Source organism: Mus pahari, chromosome 8, assembly GCF_900095145.1.
Source record: "Mus pahari chromosome 8, PAHARI_EIJ_v1.1, whole genome shotgun sequence".
NCBI lineage: Eukaryota > Metazoa > Chordata > Mammalia > Rodentia > Muridae > Mus > Mus pahari.
In genome coordinates this window covers 21,960,342-21,979,266 of record NC_034597.1, presented here as the reverse complement: position 1 = coordinate 21,979,266, position 18,925 = coordinate 21,960,342, and the positions used below count along the sequence as shown (strand labels likewise).

The following is an 18,925-nucleotide window of genomic DNA, read 5'->3' as shown; positions in this document are numbered from 1 at the left end:
GGAATCTCAGGGTTGTTTTGATTTGCATTTCAAACACTCATCTTCAGTATTCTGTATAGGAAAGAACTGCATCCTGGCATTATAAAAATGCTGCCACAGTCCTCAAAAAGGCCATGAGCCATGAGCCAAACCCCCCGCCCCCAGCATCTGTAGTCTGTCTGTTTCACAGCAGATTCTCTATAAACATGCAGTTGGTGAGAGAGTTAAATCCTGTCGGTCCCTAAGTTGTGTCCACTAAGCTAAGTAACTAAGTAGTTTCTGGGGCCACAACCCAGATTCCTAACATGAGAGGTGGCAAGAAAGCAACTGTTCAGTGAGTAATGTGTCTGACTTCAGATCAGAAGAAAGCCACGGTGTCCTCAAATGCCTGGTTATAGGCCTTTGAGCTGACCAAGGTCATGCCCTACAAAACCTTACTTTATCAGACAGAGTTCATGGTAAGGAATGCATATGTACACACACATAGACGCAGGCACACAGACAAACACAGACACACATAGACACAGACACACAGATACAGACACACAGACCTAGACCCAGACACACACACACACACACACACACACACACACACACACACACGCAGAGTACTCCAAGAAAGGAGGTATAATTTCACCCAGGATTTGAGATACTGTATTTACTTCTCAGTAGAAACTGTTGTCCTGAGCAGTAGACACACAAAAGCTTGTATCTCAGCCAGGCAGTGGTGGCGCATGCCTTTATTCCCAGCCTCACCTCCTCCACATGAATGCTAAAATTACTGTTAATTAAAATTCCCTTCACAATGTAGATTCTGGCCTGGCAGAGTGGCCTTTAGTCCCAACACTGGAGAGACAGAACTGGTGGATCTTTTTGAGTTCAGGGCCAGGTTTACATAGCAAGTTCTAGGACAGCCAGAACTACATAGAGAGAAACTGTCTCAGAAAAAAAGAAAGGAAGGGAGGAAAGGAAGAAGAAAGAGAGGGAGGGAGGGAAGGAGGGAGGGAAGGAGGGAGGGAGGAAGGTGTGGCCATGCTTACACACTGCCACATCTCTCAGCATGCTTTAGATTATATTTTATTTTTAAATTATTCAATGTTAGAAGCAGCTTCAAATTGAAATGTGGTATTTTTCAAAGTTAAACTTAGTCTTTTCTATCCACGGAGGAGAGTAGACTCCAAATATTTCTGCAGCTACAAACCTGACTAGCTGAAGTGAAGGTCATGAACTGACAACCACTGTAAAATGATGGATGGGTTGTGACCTACCAATAGGCTGGCAAATTCATTCAGTATCCATACTGTGTCTTTAAGTTCATCTTGTTTGTATATATGCATCTCCTCTCTCTCTCTCTCTCTCTCTCTCTCTCTCTCTCTCTCTCTCTCTCTCTCTCTCTCTCTGTGTGTGTGTGTGTGTGTGTGTAAGAGTACACATGTGTTGTAGTACACATGTAGAGATCAAAAGCTGACTCACAAGAGTCACTTCTCTCCTTCAACCATGTAAGTCCTGAGGATAAAACTCTAGGATTCAGGCTTGGCGGTAGGCAGCCTTACCCAGTCCTGTGCATAAATGAGGTGCTTCCTGCTTTATGAGCCTTGCTTGTGTCATATGCATTTACATGTGTATTGTGTCACTATTGCACCTGAGACCAGCAGTTTCCACAGCTTCAGATTCAGAGTTGCTTGGAGCTGGTAAAGAACAGTTTCCCTGGCTCAAGTCTCCTAAAATTCGAATTAACTGGCCTGGGAGACGAGCAGAAGACTCCCCAAGGCAACCGCATCAGTCTGGGATGGCGTATTGGCTAGACTCCAGTCACAGTGCAGCAGAGTCACCGGCTCCTGTGTGCAGCAGTCTAAGACGAGGACAGACAGAGGTTGATCTGAGAAGGGAAAAGGACTTCCTGACTCTGGGCTACGCCTTCCTCACTCCACTCAGACCAAGCATCTGGAGTCCTCAACAGTACTCGACATAACAGAGACGGCACGGAAAGCCTCAAGGGCACAGAGACCAAGGGACAGTGGCGAGGGCCACTCACCTTAGATGCTCACATCCGCCCTTCCTCTTCTCTCCCCCTCATCACTTTATCCTTACAGTGATACGTAAGATACTGCCCTAGTATTTTTGGCACTTAAGATATAAAAAGTGGGTGATAGACCAAAGATATTTCACATCAGAATAATAAAGGAAAATTTAAAATACACACACCTGCTCAAGGACCTACTGACTGACTGTACAGGTATGAAGTGAGAGAATAGTAAAGTAGGGTGAACAAGAAACTCTTATCTCCATGGGAGATTTTTAAATGACAGCTTGTTAAAACCACTGGTGAAAATCCTAGGGCAGGGAGCCCAATCTGAAGCTATGAGAGAAGAAGAGCTCGTGTTGAAATGTAGCTGTCTTTGCGCCTTCTTATGAAAGATATCACAGAATCCCTGAGTCCTTGGAGAACTACAAATTCATTTCTTAGGGACAAGAATTTGTACGTATATGTATGAACATACACATACACACACACACACACACACACACACACACACACACACACACACACCACATAAATACACCACATGCACACACAATGACTACCATAGATGGCCACTGTGAGATGACCACTGTTTTGTTCATTATGTCACTGACAGTATGTGACAACCACTGTTTGATAGCCATTGTATGATGGTTACTATGTGGTTGCCATCATGTGATGGCCACTGCATGATGACTAGAGTGTCATGGCCACTGTGATGGCCATCATGTAATGGCAACTATAATGACTGTCCCTGTGTAATGTGCTATAGTCATAGTGTAAGAGCAGATAGATGTACGGGTGACTTGCCTGCCTGCACCTATGTCTACCCACTACATGCATGCATTGCCCAAGAAGGCCAAAGGAGGATGCTATGTCAGATCCCTGGAGTTAGAGATGATTGTCAGCTGTCATGTGGGTGCTAGGACTCAAACCTGGGTCTCTTGAAGAACAGCCAGTGCTCTTAACTGCTGAGCAAACTCTCTAGCCCCCAAGAAAGGCAATCAAGTATCCAGTCTGGAGGTGAGGTCATCCTTCGGGATCTGAGCGGGGAAGTAGTGGAATAGATGACGAGCTTCTCCTAAGGCTGACTGCACACCTGAACAAAGACAACTCTGCCAGGGTGATACCGCGCCCCCATTAAAGGAAGCAGACTACTGGCCTCCTAGCCCCGCTGTGGGAAACACTAGGTAAATCCTACCAGGGCCATGGTGATCTCAGGGAGGTTCCACACTAGTGGTCTCGTGTGGCCTCTGAGAAAAGTGTAGACAAATCCATGCTCAGAATGGAAAGAGAACGATTCACAAGTTACTTAACTTTGGTCAAATACCATGATTAAAGGCATACTTTCTGGGTCACTCACCTGTCAACCTCCTCTTTGCTCATGGCAGCAAACGTGAAACACTCGGTCACACCATTGATAGCAAGCAGGAGGACATAGAGGCAATAGCAACGCATCAGCAGAGGGCCTACAAGGAAAGAATCCACAGATTCCAGTCAAAATGGGACGTACCATTAGCTCTAGCTTGTGTTCAGAGAACGGGGTCACGGGACCTGATGGTATCAATGGCAGAGACGACATGACTACTTAAGGACTCCCAGCATCCCACAGCACTGACTACAACACTCAGATAAATCAAACGGACAGTGAGGCATAAATGTGCAGATCGCTTGCTTACCTGCTGAAAGCTCATCTGGCCATCTAGCTTCAGTCAGCACAGAGGTGACGCTGGCTAGCTGAGCACGAAGATATCAGTGATTCTAAGTCTTAAGGGAATGTCAACTGAGCAGGCTGAAAATGCCCTTTGGGAATGGCCCAGGGCCCAGGGTCAGCAGGAAACTCCTATGACAGATAGAACCTTCACAACTCAGAGAGAGCACTGGAGCTCCCAGAGGTACTTTTCCTAAACTAAAGTAATATGGTATCACAACCAGCAATGAATTTTTAAAAACTTTGTTGATCAAGGCCAGGGGGATGGCTCAGTGAGTAAGGGTGCTTGCTGCCAAGACCAATGACCTAAATTTTATCCCTGTGAGCCGGGCGTGGTGGCGCACGCCTTTAATCCCAGCACTCGGGAGGCAGAGGCAGGCGGATTTCTGAGTTCGAGGCCAGCCTGGTCTACAGAGTGAGTTCCAGGACAGCCAGGGCTACACAGAGAAACCCTGTCTCAAAAAAAAAAAAAAAAAAAAATTTTATCCCTGTGAACCATATAATGAGAAAACTCACTCCTGACTTCCACATGTGTATATATCCATCCATACACATCTGTATACCTACACACACACACACACACACACACACACACACACACACACACACACACACGATGACTAGACTGTCATGTGTCATTTTTAAAAACTACAGACCAAAGACAAGAAGCTTTACCAATAAATTGATTCTTCTCTTTTCAGAGGGCTATTAATAAAAAGAGATGAACAAGTAGTTTCTTTTTCTTCTCTCTCTCTCCCCCCACCCATGTCTTTTGTTGCTGTTGTTGTTGTCAGTGTCATTGCTTTGTTTTGAGGGGACAGAATCTCATGGAGCCATAGTTGACCTCAAATTCTTTCTGTACACAAAGATGACCCTTCTGCCTCTTTCTCCTGAGTACTGGTACTTCAATCACACAACACCATGCTTCCTGAATGCGCAATTTCTAATAAAACAACGGATCATTCAAACTATGACACAGCAATTCCACCCTAGGTATCTATCCAACAGAAATGAATGCACACGTGTTTACAGACTGTGTAGTGATTCTATTTATAATCACCCAAACTGACCAACAATAGAAACAAGGATAAGCAAACTGTGGGCTTTTCGTTCAGAGTAATACATCTAAGCGAGAGTATTGTTTAAGGGGGGGCTAGAGAGATGGCTCAGCAGTTAAGAGCGCTTGCTGTTCTTTCAGAGGACCTGGTTTGGTTCTCAGCATCTGCCTAGTAGCTTGTAACTGTCTAAAACTCTAATTCTGGTGATCTAGTGCCCTCTTGTGCCCTCTAAAGGCACCAAGCATCCATGCAGTGCACATATATACACACAGACAAAACATTCATACACATAAATTAAAAAAAAAAAAAATTCAAAGAAAATAAAGGTTTTCTGGGTACATGCCTTAGCACTCGGGGCAGAGGCAAGTGGATCTCTTTGAGTCCTAGGGCAGCCTGATCTATACCGTTGAGGTCCAGGCACACAGACACAGACACACAGACATACACACAACAACAACAACAAAACCAACAAAACCTGATGGAACTTGGGCTGAGATTGGTGGGGATGCTTGCTCAGCTCCTACAGACATTTGAATTCAATCCTTGGCACCTAAATAAACCAATACATGCATACAGAGACAAGAATAGTGATAAGGCCAGGCTGTGAAGACACGACACTTTTTTGTTGTTTTTTTGTTTTGTTTTGTTTTGTTTGAGACAGGGTTTCTGTGTAGCCCTGGCTGTCCTATCAGTCACTCTGTAGACCAGGCCGGCCTCGAACTCAGAGATTTACCTGTCTCTGCCTCCCAAGTACTGGGATTAAAGGCGTGCGCCACCGCTGACCAGCAAGACAAGACACTTTTTTCTGCCTAGTGCAGGAATACTTTCTAGGCAAAGTCAGGGATTGTGAAATACTTAAGTGATCAGGAAAACTTGTTGGGATGGTCTGGGAAGAACAGTGGTGTGAATGTTTCTTGTCACAAGCAATTCATCTGGACACAAAGCATTAGTCAGAGCAAGGAGAGAATGTTATAAGAGGGAAACCCAGAAGGCAATGCATGCTCAGGCACTGATGCCACCCCAGACAGCACATGGACTTGTTAGAGGGGCATCTTGGTCAACGAAAAGGCAGTGAGCTGGTGTGGTAGCGCATGCCCTCACTCCCAGCACTCAGGAGGCAGAGGCAACACGATAGCACTTAACTTATATTTCTGTGATTAATTACTCTACCAAATGAGTGGACAGCCCCTCTCAGGCAACATCTTGTGGCCGTGTTAAAGCAGAGGCTAGTTCTTGGAGATTGCTTTGAGGCGGAGCTGGTTTAAAAGTTGGATCTCCAATCTCTGTATGTAAACGTCCTGATGGCTTCCTAATGAAGCCTCCCAGCAGTTGCCTGATGGACATGAGCGCTTAAGGCACACACCCCAAGAAGCCACAAACTATACCACAGGCTTCATAGTGGGTGTTTCCTCGAATTTAACAACCTTTGCTATGGTGTAGGAACATGGTCCTTTTTTCTCCAATACCCACAGTGGCAACTGTGCACATGGAAGTGTAAAATTGTCCTGACAAGGCCCTTTATGCTGAGATGGGGCAGCAGAGAATCCTGTAGCTCTTGTCTAGTGATCTGAGTAAGTAAAGACATCCTTGCTCATCTCAGGATAAAACCTGTAAATGGCTGGTCAGCCTAGAGCTCAGCACATTTTGAAATGGGTGAAAATCCCCAAGGACTAGCAAGTGCAGCAGAATTCTCAGCAGCCTGGGAACCAAGTATTTCAATGTAGATACAGTCCACGCTTTTCTCCTTCCAAACCAATAGTCAGTAGATTAAATATACAACTTTACTTGCAGAGATCAATTTTATTCTAGGCAAAGGACTATGGGTTATCTTTCCAAGGTTCTGGCTCATCACACCCTGAGATCTGCATGGAGTTAACTATCCTCAGATGTGTTTAGTAGAGACTCACAGCCCACTCTCTGCTTTCCTCCTCATTTAGAGGAAACACAGGTAAACACTTGGCAAAATACATTTTAGGCCTGAGAAGAAAGCCAACAGCAAGGAGGACTCAGCACTTCTTTAAGTGAGGGTGGAGAACTGATCTCCCTGGTGAAGCACTTCCGGCACCCTTCTTGTGCACAGATAGTGAGGAACAGCCCAAAGCCCCAGCTATTCAAAAATTCTCTCCACAATGGCACAAATATGCACAGGGCCTGAATTTCATGAGACACTCCGATTTCTCTTCAGAAATCAGAACAAGCCCCTCACCAAATCTAGCACATACCGGATCCCAAACTAAGCATGGCTCCTCCATAGATGTCCAAAGCCAGTTGAGAATAGGCAAAGCCAAAAACAGTGATGATCAGTCCAGTCAGCAAGGCCAGCTTGAGGAGGGACTCCAAAACTGCAGCAGCCACAGCAACATCATCCTGTGCCAGGGGAAAGGGAAGGAAGTGAGCTGGGATCTGAGCTGAAGAGCTGAAGAGCCTCTTCCTGCACCATTGGAGAGCAAGGGCTCTGTTGCTGAATAGAGGCTGTATTTGTTTTTTGTTTTTTGTTTTTTTTTTTTTTTTTGGGGGGGGGGGGTCAAGACAGAGTTTCTCTGTGTAGCCCTGGCTGTCCTGGAACTCACTCTGTAGACCAGGCTGGCCTCGAACTCAGAAATCCACCTGCCTCTGGCTCCCAAGTGCTGGGATTAAAGATGTCCACCACTGCCCTGGCCGGTACTTGTTTTTTTATGGCAATTAGCAAATAAAAGGGAGAAGTAAGTCTCACAGTAAGAAGCATGAGGGAGGCTTAGCTGTCACCACTTGCAACACTGTTGCTAAGGAAACACCTGCTTTACCCTCTGCATTTTCATTAATACTAGCCAGGTCTGTGCTTCTGACTGATGGCTGGAGATTCTGTCATTGTCAATGTACACTTAGGAAAATGTCCCTCAGCCCAAGAGAGAACCAGATTTTACTTTTAGATACCGGGCATAAACTGTATTTTGTAAAATATCTTCTAAGACATGTAAGAGGCAGACCTAGATTGCTTTTAATTCCAGGATAAGTCAGAAGGGGCAGAAGGGAGGCCCCTCAGGTAAGGTGCTTGCTCTGCAAGCATGAGGCCTGAGGACCTAAGTTCAGATCTTCAGCACCTATGTGAAAAGAAAAGAAAAGAAGAGAAAAGAAAAGAAGAGAAGAGAAAAGAAAAGAAAAGAAAAGAAAAGAAAAGAAAAGAAAAGAAAAGAAAAGAAAGAAAAATTTAACAAGTCAGGCGTGGCTTCATGTACCTGCATCCCCAGCACTGAGGAGTGGAAATGACCCCAAGAGCACGCTGGCCAGCCTGCTTAGGCAAAATGGTGTCTTCTGGCTCAGTGAGAGACCCAATCTCAAGGCACAAAGCAAAGAAAATACAAAAGACACCTGAGGTCTTGTCTGGTCTCTACATGTGCATGCACGACAGCTGCACCTATATACTCATACATGGTAAATCAAAAAAAAAAAATTAATAATAATAAAAGTTAAAAAGCTTTTGAAAGTCAGTCAGGATTTTCAGTGGCTCCAGCGCCGGGGGTCTGGTTCCGTTGGGAAAGTGCCTGCCTACCATGCACAGAACTTTGAGTGGCTCCCTCACATGGCATAAACTGCCTGTGGTGACACATTCTGAATAAGACCCTGTCTCAAAAGACCAAAGAGCTAATTAACTAAACAAAGAGTCAGGTCACCTAGGAGGACAAAGGCTGAGATACAAAGGACTGCCAGGAGCTTTGGGTCCTGCCCACAGCAGATGTGTCAGAAGAATGACACCACTACTTAGGAAGTGGAGGCAGGAGGATCAGAACTTCAAGGATTAAACTTGGCTACAATCTGAGAGCTGACATGAGAGCCTACGACGACGTACCTGCTTCTGAAGTGAGGCGTCCTTCTCCCTCTCTAGCACTTTAGCAAAGAATATATAGAAACCCTCCTCTACTGGCTGGAAAATTAGCCTGGCCACAAGGGAGCCGAGACTATTCACTATGTCATATACACCTACAAAACAAAAGGGAGAAGTAATAGTCACTAATAGCACTATGTCAAAATTATTTTTCTAATTTAATATTTAATTGTTTAGCTCATGTAGCCCAGGCTAGACTTGAACTCTCTATGTATCCAAGAAAAACTTGAATTTCTGACTTCCTACCTGTACCTCCCAAATGCTAGGGTAATAGGTGTGCAGCACACACCCACTTTCTGTGGTGCTGGGGCTGAACTCAGCTTTGTGCATGCCAGGCAAACACTCTATTAACCGAGCTGCTGCCCCAGCCAAGGTTATAAATTGTGAGAAAACCTGTACCTCCACATGTGGTTGAAGAAATGGTAGATCTATGTACCAAGTGGTAGCACCTTGCGAAACCTATACATTACAACCACAACCCTCCCATTAATACAGTCGAGACAGTGGCACGATTATCATTAGCCCTTTAAAATATGTCACTGATTCCAATCTGACTGTTATCAGTTTGATCCAATGTTTCCTTCTTGACTTTCTCCCCTTTTTTCTCCTTTTTTGTTACTTTTATTTGGATGACTCTGGTATCACTTGAAAAATAAATATAAAACAAACCCTGAGGGATTTATCCAAGCCCACTGACTGGGAGCAGATCTTTATGACCATGAAGATGAGCCACTGTATCTTCCCTTCTAAAGCCCTCAAAATGGGTACCAGAGATCTGTAGGAAGCAGGTAGAGAAGGAGGGTCCCAACAAGACTTCCTTTTTTTTTTTTTTTTTTTTTTGGTTTTTCGAGACAGGGTTTCTCTGTGTAGCCCTGGATGTCCTGGACCTCACTTTGTAGACCAGGCTGGCCTCGAACTCAGAAATCCGCCTGCCTCTGCCTCTCGAGTGCTGGGATTAAAGGCGTGCGCCACCACGCCTGGCTACCAACAAGACTTTCACTCAAGTCACATGACAGGGTATCATCAAAGACCCAGTACTTCTTAATGGTGTTCACCTGTAATGAAAAAACTACAGACTTACATCTTACCCTGATCGCCAAAGTTTAACACATTCAAAAATGTCATCACGTACCGCTCGCCTGTAATAGAAAAGTAAAGGGATCAGCATTTCCAATGCAGCATTCATTTTTTTCTTTCCTTTTCACTATGATCTGACGATGTTTTCAAGTAGTAAATACCCACCCCCACTGCCTGGTTGGTTGGTTTGTTTGTTTTAGTTCAAAAATGGACTTGAACTTGATAACGTCCTGCCATACCTTCCTGGTGCTGGGCAGATAGGTGTGGGTCACCATGCTTGGCTCCAGCTGACAAAAACTCTCAGAGAAGCATCAGATAACCAATTAAAGATCAATGTTCTAACACTGATTTCACAGTATCTCATGGCAACAGTTCAGAAAGTGCTGAGGTCTTTATTGACAGAATCTTGAAGCCAAATTAAAAACAAGCAAAATTTATTTCAAGGGGCTGGTGAGATGGCTCAGCGGGTAAGAGCACCCGACTGCTCTTCCAAAGGTCCTGAGTTCAAATCCCAGCTACCATATGGTGGCTCACAACCATCTGTAACGAGATCTGATGCCCTCTTCTGGAGTGTCTGAAGACAGCTACAGTGTACTTACATATAATTAAATAAATAAATAAATATCTCTTAAAAAAAAATTATTTCAAAACCATACTATTAACAATAAAATAAAGGGGAGACTGCTCAAATGTTAAAGGTGAAAACGGCTTCCAAGTCTTAAGGGAGGCCAGATACTCTCTCTAACTCTGTCTCTGTCTCTCTCGTCTCTGTCTGTCTCTCTGTCTCTCTCGTCTCTGTCTGTCTCTCTGGTCTCTGTCTGTCTCTCTGCCTTTGTCTCTCTCTCCGAAACAGGGTTTCTCTGTGTTTCCTGGAACTCACTCTATAAACCAGGCAGGCCTGAAGCTCAGAGATTCACCTGCCTCTGCCTCTCAAATGCTGTTATTAAAGGTGTACGTCACCATGCCTAGCTTGAATTTTCTTTTCCACAAATGAAACACCCTGGCCATGACAGAGACAGGGCACCAAACAGTGGCCACAACCCCAAAGATTAAGTTCTCACCTCCTGGGAACTCAAAAAGAAATCATTATAAGGCCAGATTCCCTCTTCTCTCAAGACTCCTCTCTCCGACCTGTCTCCCTGTAAAGACAACTGTGACAGGGACTTCTTAGGTCCTATCTCTGTGCTATTCTGACCCTCTAACTTCAAACAGTTCTAGGTTTTGTAAATACAGCCAGCCTCCATATCTGAGGGTTTGTGATTCTAATGATTCAACTAACTATAAATCAAAAACATTCCAAAAAGTGCATTTGCACTGAATATGACTTTATGTGTATGTATGCTTTTATTATTATTAATAATAATAACAAATAATAAATTATTTCCTAAACAAATAGTGTAACAATAGCTCTGCATAGCACTTGCATTGCACTAGGTACAATGAAAGCATAAAGAAGAGTATGTCTAGGTTATACACAAAAAACACACCATTTTACACAGGGACTTGAGCACCTTAGATTTTAAAATATCTGGGATTGGTCTAAGAACCAAAACCTGATACCAAGGGACAACTGTAAAATCCCCTGTCAATCCCTGAGTCCACATCTTCAAATTCTTCCTTAATACTTGCAAAGCACTGAGGCGCCTTAATTCTGCACTGGAGGTCTTTTATATACTAACTCCAGCTTTCTTCAGCCTTACCCCATCACACTGTCATCCTGGGTTCAGTCTGAACCCAACTGACTGGAGCATCTTCACCTTCTACAATGGGTTTTTTCAGGCCCCTCCCTGTTTTCTGGCAGGACTATGGGCTCTCCTCCTCATCCTGAGAGCTCCCTTGGACAGGAGACCTCTCAGATGTCCACATCTCTTTTCCTCTTTGGCTTCTTAACAGAGCTCTAGCACAGCCCACAGCCATGTACCAGCTAAGTACTTCATGGCAGTGGCTTTGGCAAGAGAAGCTTCTTGAGGCCATGGCTTGTTGCTTATCTGTGGCTGTTCTCAGCACCCAGCAGTGTACAGGATACGTGGGGTGGAAGCATATATGCTCTCACTACCACAAACAAAATCGTTCTTAAAATGGCTGAAAAAGCCAGGCGTGGTGGCGCATGTCTACAAAGTGAGTTCCAGGACAGCCAGGGCTATACAGAGAAACCCTGTGTCGAAAAACAAAATAAATAAATAAATGTAGTAAATTTAGATTTACTATGGGCTTTTCCAGTTAGGTTTTGCTGCAGCTTAGGTGTAAAGTGTTCCTCCAAGTCCCATGTATTTAAGCTTTGAGCCCAGTCCTTGGGCCTCCTGGAACCCTCAGGAGATAGAGCCTAGAGGGAGAGAGCCAGGTCACAGGAGCATACTGTTGAAGGACATACTAAAACTGCTTCCCAACACCCTTGTCTGCACACACTAATACCATGACACACAACAGCCTCTTGTGCATACACTAGCACCATGACACATAGCAGCCTTGTGTGCATACACTAGCACCATGACACACAATAGCCTCTTGTGCATACACTAGCACCATGACACACAGCAGCCTTGTGTGCATACACTAGCACCATGACACACTGCTTCACTTTGGCAACAAGGCCGAGTAACCATGGGCTAAAGCTGTGGCCACACTGAACCTTTCCTCCCTTTAAGCTCATCACCTTGGGTATTCTGCCACAGTAACAGAAAGCTGACTGACAAAGACTTGGATTTCAATTCCACATCCCTAAACAGAGGGAGAGAATACCCTCTGTAAGGCTGTGGAGAGATTTAAGGTAGAGGAAACATAAAGTTAAATAAATATTGCGTCCCTATCTTACTTAAAAGCAGATAAGCAAGCACGTCTTTAAGGGTCCTCTGCTGCAGGCGGGCCCCAGACAAGTGCTCTGCTGTCAGCCGTCCTGCATGTCAGCGGTCCTGTGGAATCCTTTTGTATCTTCTACGATCTCCCAATGGCTCACTGTGAACTTTTACTTTACTCACCTTCTGTCAAAATCTGTTTCAAGAATGACTGTTTGAAGAAGCTCCAAGTCAATCTAGCCTCCTTCCAATTGACAAATGCCTAAAAGAAAAATGAAGCATAAAACAAAATCTCCAGCATTTCAAATCTAAGCCTGAGCGGTCCATAAGGCCCCAACTTGAATAGTTTCCACTGAATTTTCACTCAGTGCTAAGAGCATAGAAGACATCCAAACATACCAGAAAATTTATATGAGGGATAAAATTTGAAGCCTGAAGGTTATCTACGGCCATATGTTGACCTGATTGGAAGGTGGCAGAGCCTTTTAATGATGCCCAGAGAGAAGGGCTTAGGCCACTAAGGATGTGCTTTGAAGGGCACTGTGGGACCCCAGCCCCTTCTTTTCTTTCCCTTCCTGGTCAGGAGGAAAACTGTTTTGCTCAGCCATGCACTTCTGCGACAGTGTTCTACCCTAACACAGGCCCAGAGCCTCAGAACCAACTGATCATAGACGGAAACTTCGAGATTCCAACTCATGGGGCCTTCCCATCCCAATTCACCTAACCTAGACATGCCCAGAGGCTCCTTTTCCATATGATTCTAGTTCCTGTTGGGTTAACAATCAATATTAGTTACTACACTATGTAACCCAGGCTGTTTTTTATTTATGACCCTCCTACCTCGGCCTACTGAGATTACAAATATACAACACCATACCTAGCTAATTAAAATATGTAGTGAGAATTTTGGTTTCTTTAAAAACATAGAAATGTTATAGGAATATGTTTTTATTTTAATTCCAGGCATGGGGTATGGGGCTGCTTTAGATTGCCCATAGTGGCAGACTATGATTTGCCTTGTGCTCTGGCAGGGGTGTGATTCTGCCAGCTGCAGATAGTTTCTGCAAGTATATGACATTCAGAATGCTGAACACTCTTAAGAGGGCATAAAAATGCTAGATCCCTGAGAGGGGTAAGACAGCTGCTACTTCTTCTGCTGCTGGCTGGAGATAGTCTGACAAATATCGAAATTGCCCAAGGACCTTGACACCCCTAATCAATAGGAGGCTGTCTAACAATACCGATGCCCCCTTTCCCCTCTAGTCTTTCTCTCCAACTTAGTGTTGGGGTTGGAAGGGATAAGGGGAGAGAAGGATGATAGAAAAAGGAGCCTATAAAGTAGCTAAAGGTCTGGCTAAAACAAAACAAAATGCTATGTGTGTGTGTGTGTGTGTGTGTGTGTGTGTGTGTGTGTGCGCGCGCGCATGCACATAATACAGGCAGGTAGGTATGCATGCCACAACACGTGTGTGGCAGTCAGGGGACACCTTTTGTCTTAGTCAGGGTTTCTATTCCTGCACAAACATCATGACCAAGAAGCAAGTTGGGGAGGAAAGGGTTTATTCAGCTTACACTTCCATACTGCTGTTCATCACCAAGGAAGTCAGGACTGGAACTCAAGCAGGTCAGGAAGAAGACGCTGATGCAGAAGCCATGGAGGGATGTTGTTTACTGGCTTGCCTCCCCTGGCTTGCTCAGCCTGCTCTCTTATAGAACCCAAGACTGCCAGCCCAGAGATGGCACCACCCACAAGGGGACCTCCCCCTTGATCACTAATTGAGAAAATGCCTTACAGCTGGATCTCATGGAGGTACTTCCCCAACTGAAGCTCCTTCCTCTGTGGTAACTCCAGCCGTGTCAAGTTGACACAGAACTAACCAGTACACCTTTGTAGTCAGTTTTCTCCTCCTATGTTTACATGGATTTCAGGGTTTGAATTTAGTTTACCAAGTTTGTTTGACAAGAGCAACTTTACCAACTGAGCCACTTATTTGCTAAGGATGACTTTGAACACCCTATCCTCTTGCCTCACGTTCCCAAGTGCTAGGATCACAGTCCCACACTGCCAAACCTGATTCATATGGTGTTGGAAATTGAAGCCAAGCAAAAACCCTAACAGATGAGCTAGCCCTGTTCTTACTTTTAAGGTAGGGTCTTATGGAGCCTTGAACTCAATCTGTAGCTAAGCTGAGGATGACACTGAACGCCTGATCCTCCTGCCTCCACCTATCCAGTGCTGGAATTACAGGCACACCATCACATCCTGCTTCCCAGTGCTAGTGTACTAACTCAAAATCCCACTTTTGCCGTGTGCTGAATATGAAGAACTATGTATGCAGCACTTCACGCTACTTTTTCCACTCTAACCTTTAATCTGCAGTGTGTATTCTAACCTTACTATTGCCTCTATTCCAAAGTGCTCACAGTCCCGCTTTGAAGCTCAGGTTAGACAACTAGAACACCTCTAAGAACACAGGGCTCCTCTCAGTCCTGATTCCTCTTCTCTTTTCCTATAGACAAGAAGAACACAGACCTGAGTCCTCCCAGACTGCACTGTCTGTGGGGAGTCAGTGAGCTCTGAGCAGGTGCCAAGGCATCTCTAGCCCCGAAGTAAGCCTTCCCCAGGCAGAAACATTGAGTCAAGATGTTTAACACTGCCCAGCCATTGCTTTTCCCCAGAACAAGAGCTGCCAGACATCACCACAAGAAGGCACTGTGGACCACTAATCCTCAGACATTCTGTCCCTGGGCTGCTCTGGAGAAGTGAAAGCGTAGATCTCTTTCCCATCCTCTCTGTACTGGCGCAGGGCTCTGAGGGGTCAGTGCTGTAGCTCCTGTGCTGTTTTCAAAGGAAATGAACAGCTGAAATTTGCCTATTGGCTCTGGGATCGTGTGTGTGTGTGTGTGTGTGTGTGTGTGTGTGTGTGCGCGCGCGTGTGCGTGTGTGTCTGTCCCGCCAAGACAGTCTCACTTAGGTAGCCCTGGCAGGCCTCAAAAATCTGCAAGTATTCTTTCTCCTCACACTCTCATCACTGGGATTAGAGGTCTGAGCCAGTCATCCAGACCCCATTATGCTCCTATTGAAGCCTGCCTGCCTGACGCCTGCCAGTAAGTAGTAAATGTGTTTGGGGAAATAATTCAGCTTTCTAAAGAGAAAGTCCTTGAGAGAGCGACTCTAATCTGGAAGCTTATAAAAGGAACTCCTCTCCTAATGCTTCAATGTCGATGGCCTGCGGTTCAGAAGGAATGGCCACCCTGCTTACTACAGCCGAAGTGTTCATTAAGGATACATTCACAGGAAGTCTACTCTCGGGCTCTGGTTCTCAGGCCACTGAGGGGTAGAAAAGAAGAAGCGAATTCTGGGGACTTGTCCCCTTCTAGTCAGAGGGGCTCTTGCTGGGATGAAGGAGGAGACTAGTTAGCAAAGCTGGGTTGGTACGATTGCACTCCGTTCCTAAGCAGACATTCTAGAGCTTGCTGTGCTAATGGAAACTCTGAGGCTTGGGAGGTGAAAGGTGATGGCTCGGCAGTAACTGTAGGGAAGGCTGAGAAGGAGCCAGGCTCATCCTGCTGAGTCACTGTTCCCTTCCCAAACTTCTGTGACTCAGGATGATCAGCTGAGTGCCTCCCACACTGTTAAGTCATTGGGAAGCGGAGGCCACGGGCCATCACCTCCTCCACCCCATACAGCACCCCCCTTCCCCTTTCTCTTCCTACCCCAGTCCTTACAGGCCACTGACGGCCCCAGACTTGCCACCTCAGGACCATCCTCATCACTTCCTGTCTCCCACAGAGATGTCTCACTTACAACTTGTCTAGTGCATCCTTTCACTATAGGCTTAGGCTTTGGCATCAAGCTTAGAGTCTAGGGCTTAATCTGCTTCTTGACGTAGCCCAACGGCCATAGGCAAGACAGGTAACTTTGCTAAGCCTTTTGCTAAGTTATATCAGCTACAAAATGAGATTAAGTTATACCTCACATTTAAGGTCAGCTAGACATGGTGACACATGCCTGTAGTAAAAGCACTCAAACTCCGAAGCAGGAGGGACTAAGAGCCTAGCCAGCTCCAAGGTGAGACCCTGTCTCAAAAGAAAGAGACAAGTCCTATTTGATGAAGCTGGTAGGGGACTGAAAGAAAGAAAAACGAGATACCACGAGGTTACTCTACATGGCACCATTAAAAACCTTCAGATGTGTGTGACAGCCCATGTCTGTAACCCAGCACTCAGGAAGTAGGGACAAGAGATTCACAAGTTCAAGGGAATCCTCAGCTGCATAGTTAGAGGCTAGCTTGGCTTACCGTAGGCCCTGTTAGATTCTGGGAGAAGGAGAACCATTGTCTGCAATCATATGCCCACCTGGTTCCAATGATAACTCCAAACCCACGGCCACACACAAGCCCCTGCTAAACTCAATGGATCACAAAATAAAACGAAGCTGCGGAGTTCACCACAGCCAGCATGTCTTCAGCATGAGTCCATGCTGAATTGCCATGGTGGAGACCCGAGACACTCAGCCACCCACACTGCATCATTTGGTGTCCTTGGAACAGATGCCCAGGGTGGATGAGGCACTCAGGGACTGAGAATGTGGTCATTTGAGTCATGAAATGAGAAAGAGGTCTGTAGGAAATGGCAGGGTAGATGAGGGGCCTGGGACAGGCAGAGCCTTTCAGTAAAGTACCATACATGTACAAAACTGTTGAAGAACAAATTTAATTTTTAAAAATTAAAAATGCCAAATCTTTTTGCATTCTAAAAGCAAACCAAACCACCCGTAAGTTCTACTGCTCCAACAGGGTCACACTCTACTCTATTGAAGTCACTGCCACTTGCTGACAGTCCACATGCCATGTCCACCTCCCTCTGTAAGCTCCACCCACCCTTCTTTCCCTCTCCTTGACTGAGCTACTCAATCCCCCCACTATCTCCATATTTCAATCCCAACCCAACGAGGGGCACAGAACAGGCTTGAGCGTATCTATTTCCTTCCTGTGGTTCTATGTATCACCACACATTCCTAAGCATGTCCACTTCTGCTCTAGCTCAAAGGCAGCTTCCTCCAGGAAGCCTTCCTGAAAGCTCCCAGACAGAACTCTCCATCCACCCTGATCGTCTGCTCTGATGGCACCAAATGCAGTCCTGCAGTGTGGTTGGCTGAGTGTCTCAGGTCTCCACCACGGCAATTCTGCATGGACTCAAGCTGAACACATGCTTGCTGTGGTGAATGCTGCGGCTTTACTTAAATATTTCAAGCTACTCAGACATGCCAAAGAATATAAAAAGTGGTCATCATTTGAGGTACCGTTAGTTTATTATAAATCCAAATGAATACCTATTAAAAAAAAAAAAACACCCGTAATTCTAGAAGACTAGGAAAGGAAACCATAACACTTGGTCCAGCTGTCTTTCTTGCAGACGACTGTAAGCAGTTTACAGAGGATCTGCTCCAAGGAGCCATGCAGGAATGCTGCTCGTGGGAGAGCCGAATGCAGGCTATTCTCTTCTTATTATTTGCTTTGTTGTCGTTTTGGGAGCGGGGACTCACTATGCAGACCAGGCTGGTTCTCCTTGAACTTACAGATATCTACCTGCCTCCCAAATGTTGGGGTTAAATGCACACACCACTACACCTGGCCTAAGACCCCTTCCTCTCTTTACCCCTTTAGAAATAACAAGCCTGAGAAATGTTTCTACCTGTAACTTCCCAATCGTTAAGTAAATAAAAAACTATCATGGTCAATAAGCCCAATTCTTCTGGAAGACTGGTTAAGCACACAGACCTAATATGGTCCAGAGAAAGCATTACAAGGAAGTAGCTCCAGAACAGGCTGCCTGGTCTGGGGTTCAGTCACTGAACTCCTCTGAGCACCAGCTCTCGCATCTGTAGAATGGAGACGATAGCAGGGTCTTACAAATATTACTATATCCTCAGACTTTTTCCTGATTTTAACCTTGGGGCAGGGTCTCTTTAAGCTGTTCAGGCAGTCCTGAACTCCCCAGACAGCCCAGGAACTCCATGGACTCTTATCCGTCAACCTTTGCTTCTTGAGTAGCTGGGCTTAGAGGCCTATGCTATCACGCTTATCTTAAATGGTTTTTTTTTTTTTCAAAATACAAACAGCTTCTCAGAGCTCCTGATGTTTTCAGAGGAGCTGCATGAGCCACAGAAGCCAACGGTTTCACTTTAAAAATAAAGACTATGTAGTTGCAGTCTACAGTCCCGACCAACTCAGATGATAAGAAAAGACTGAGCTCAAGAGGTAGCACTTGGCCAGGCAAAAGAACAAATAAGCAAAAACCCAAAACGCCAAACCAAAGAAACAAAAAGCCAGCGTCTGCAGGCTTCAGATCTACCCCTGTTACCTCCCAAATCAACGGGAAACTCTCTGAGGCCTAGAAATGTCCCTTCCTGGCTATCTG

The 18,925-nt window shown here is 45.3% G+C and overlaps 1 protein-coding gene across 1 annotated transcript in view; it reads right to left on the bottom strand.

The window, feature by feature from the left end:
- Positions 1-18,925, bottom strand: part of Rft1 (RFT1 homolog) — a 38,450-nt gene that overhangs the window by 3,583 nt on the left and 15,942 nt on the right. The window contains exons 7-11 of the mRNA XM_021203689.2: positions 12,686-12,764; positions 9,722-9,772; positions 8,598-8,728; positions 6,994-7,138; positions 3,366-3,471 (exon numbers count right to left, since the gene is read on the bottom strand). Of these exons, the coding sequence (XP_021059348.1) occupies positions 3,366-3,471; positions 6,994-7,138; positions 8,598-8,728; positions 9,722-9,772; positions 12,686-12,764 (512 nt within the window). The remainder of the gene's footprint in view (positions 1-3,365; positions 3,472-6,993; positions 7,139-8,597; positions 8,729-9,721; positions 9,773-12,685; positions 12,765-18,925) is intronic.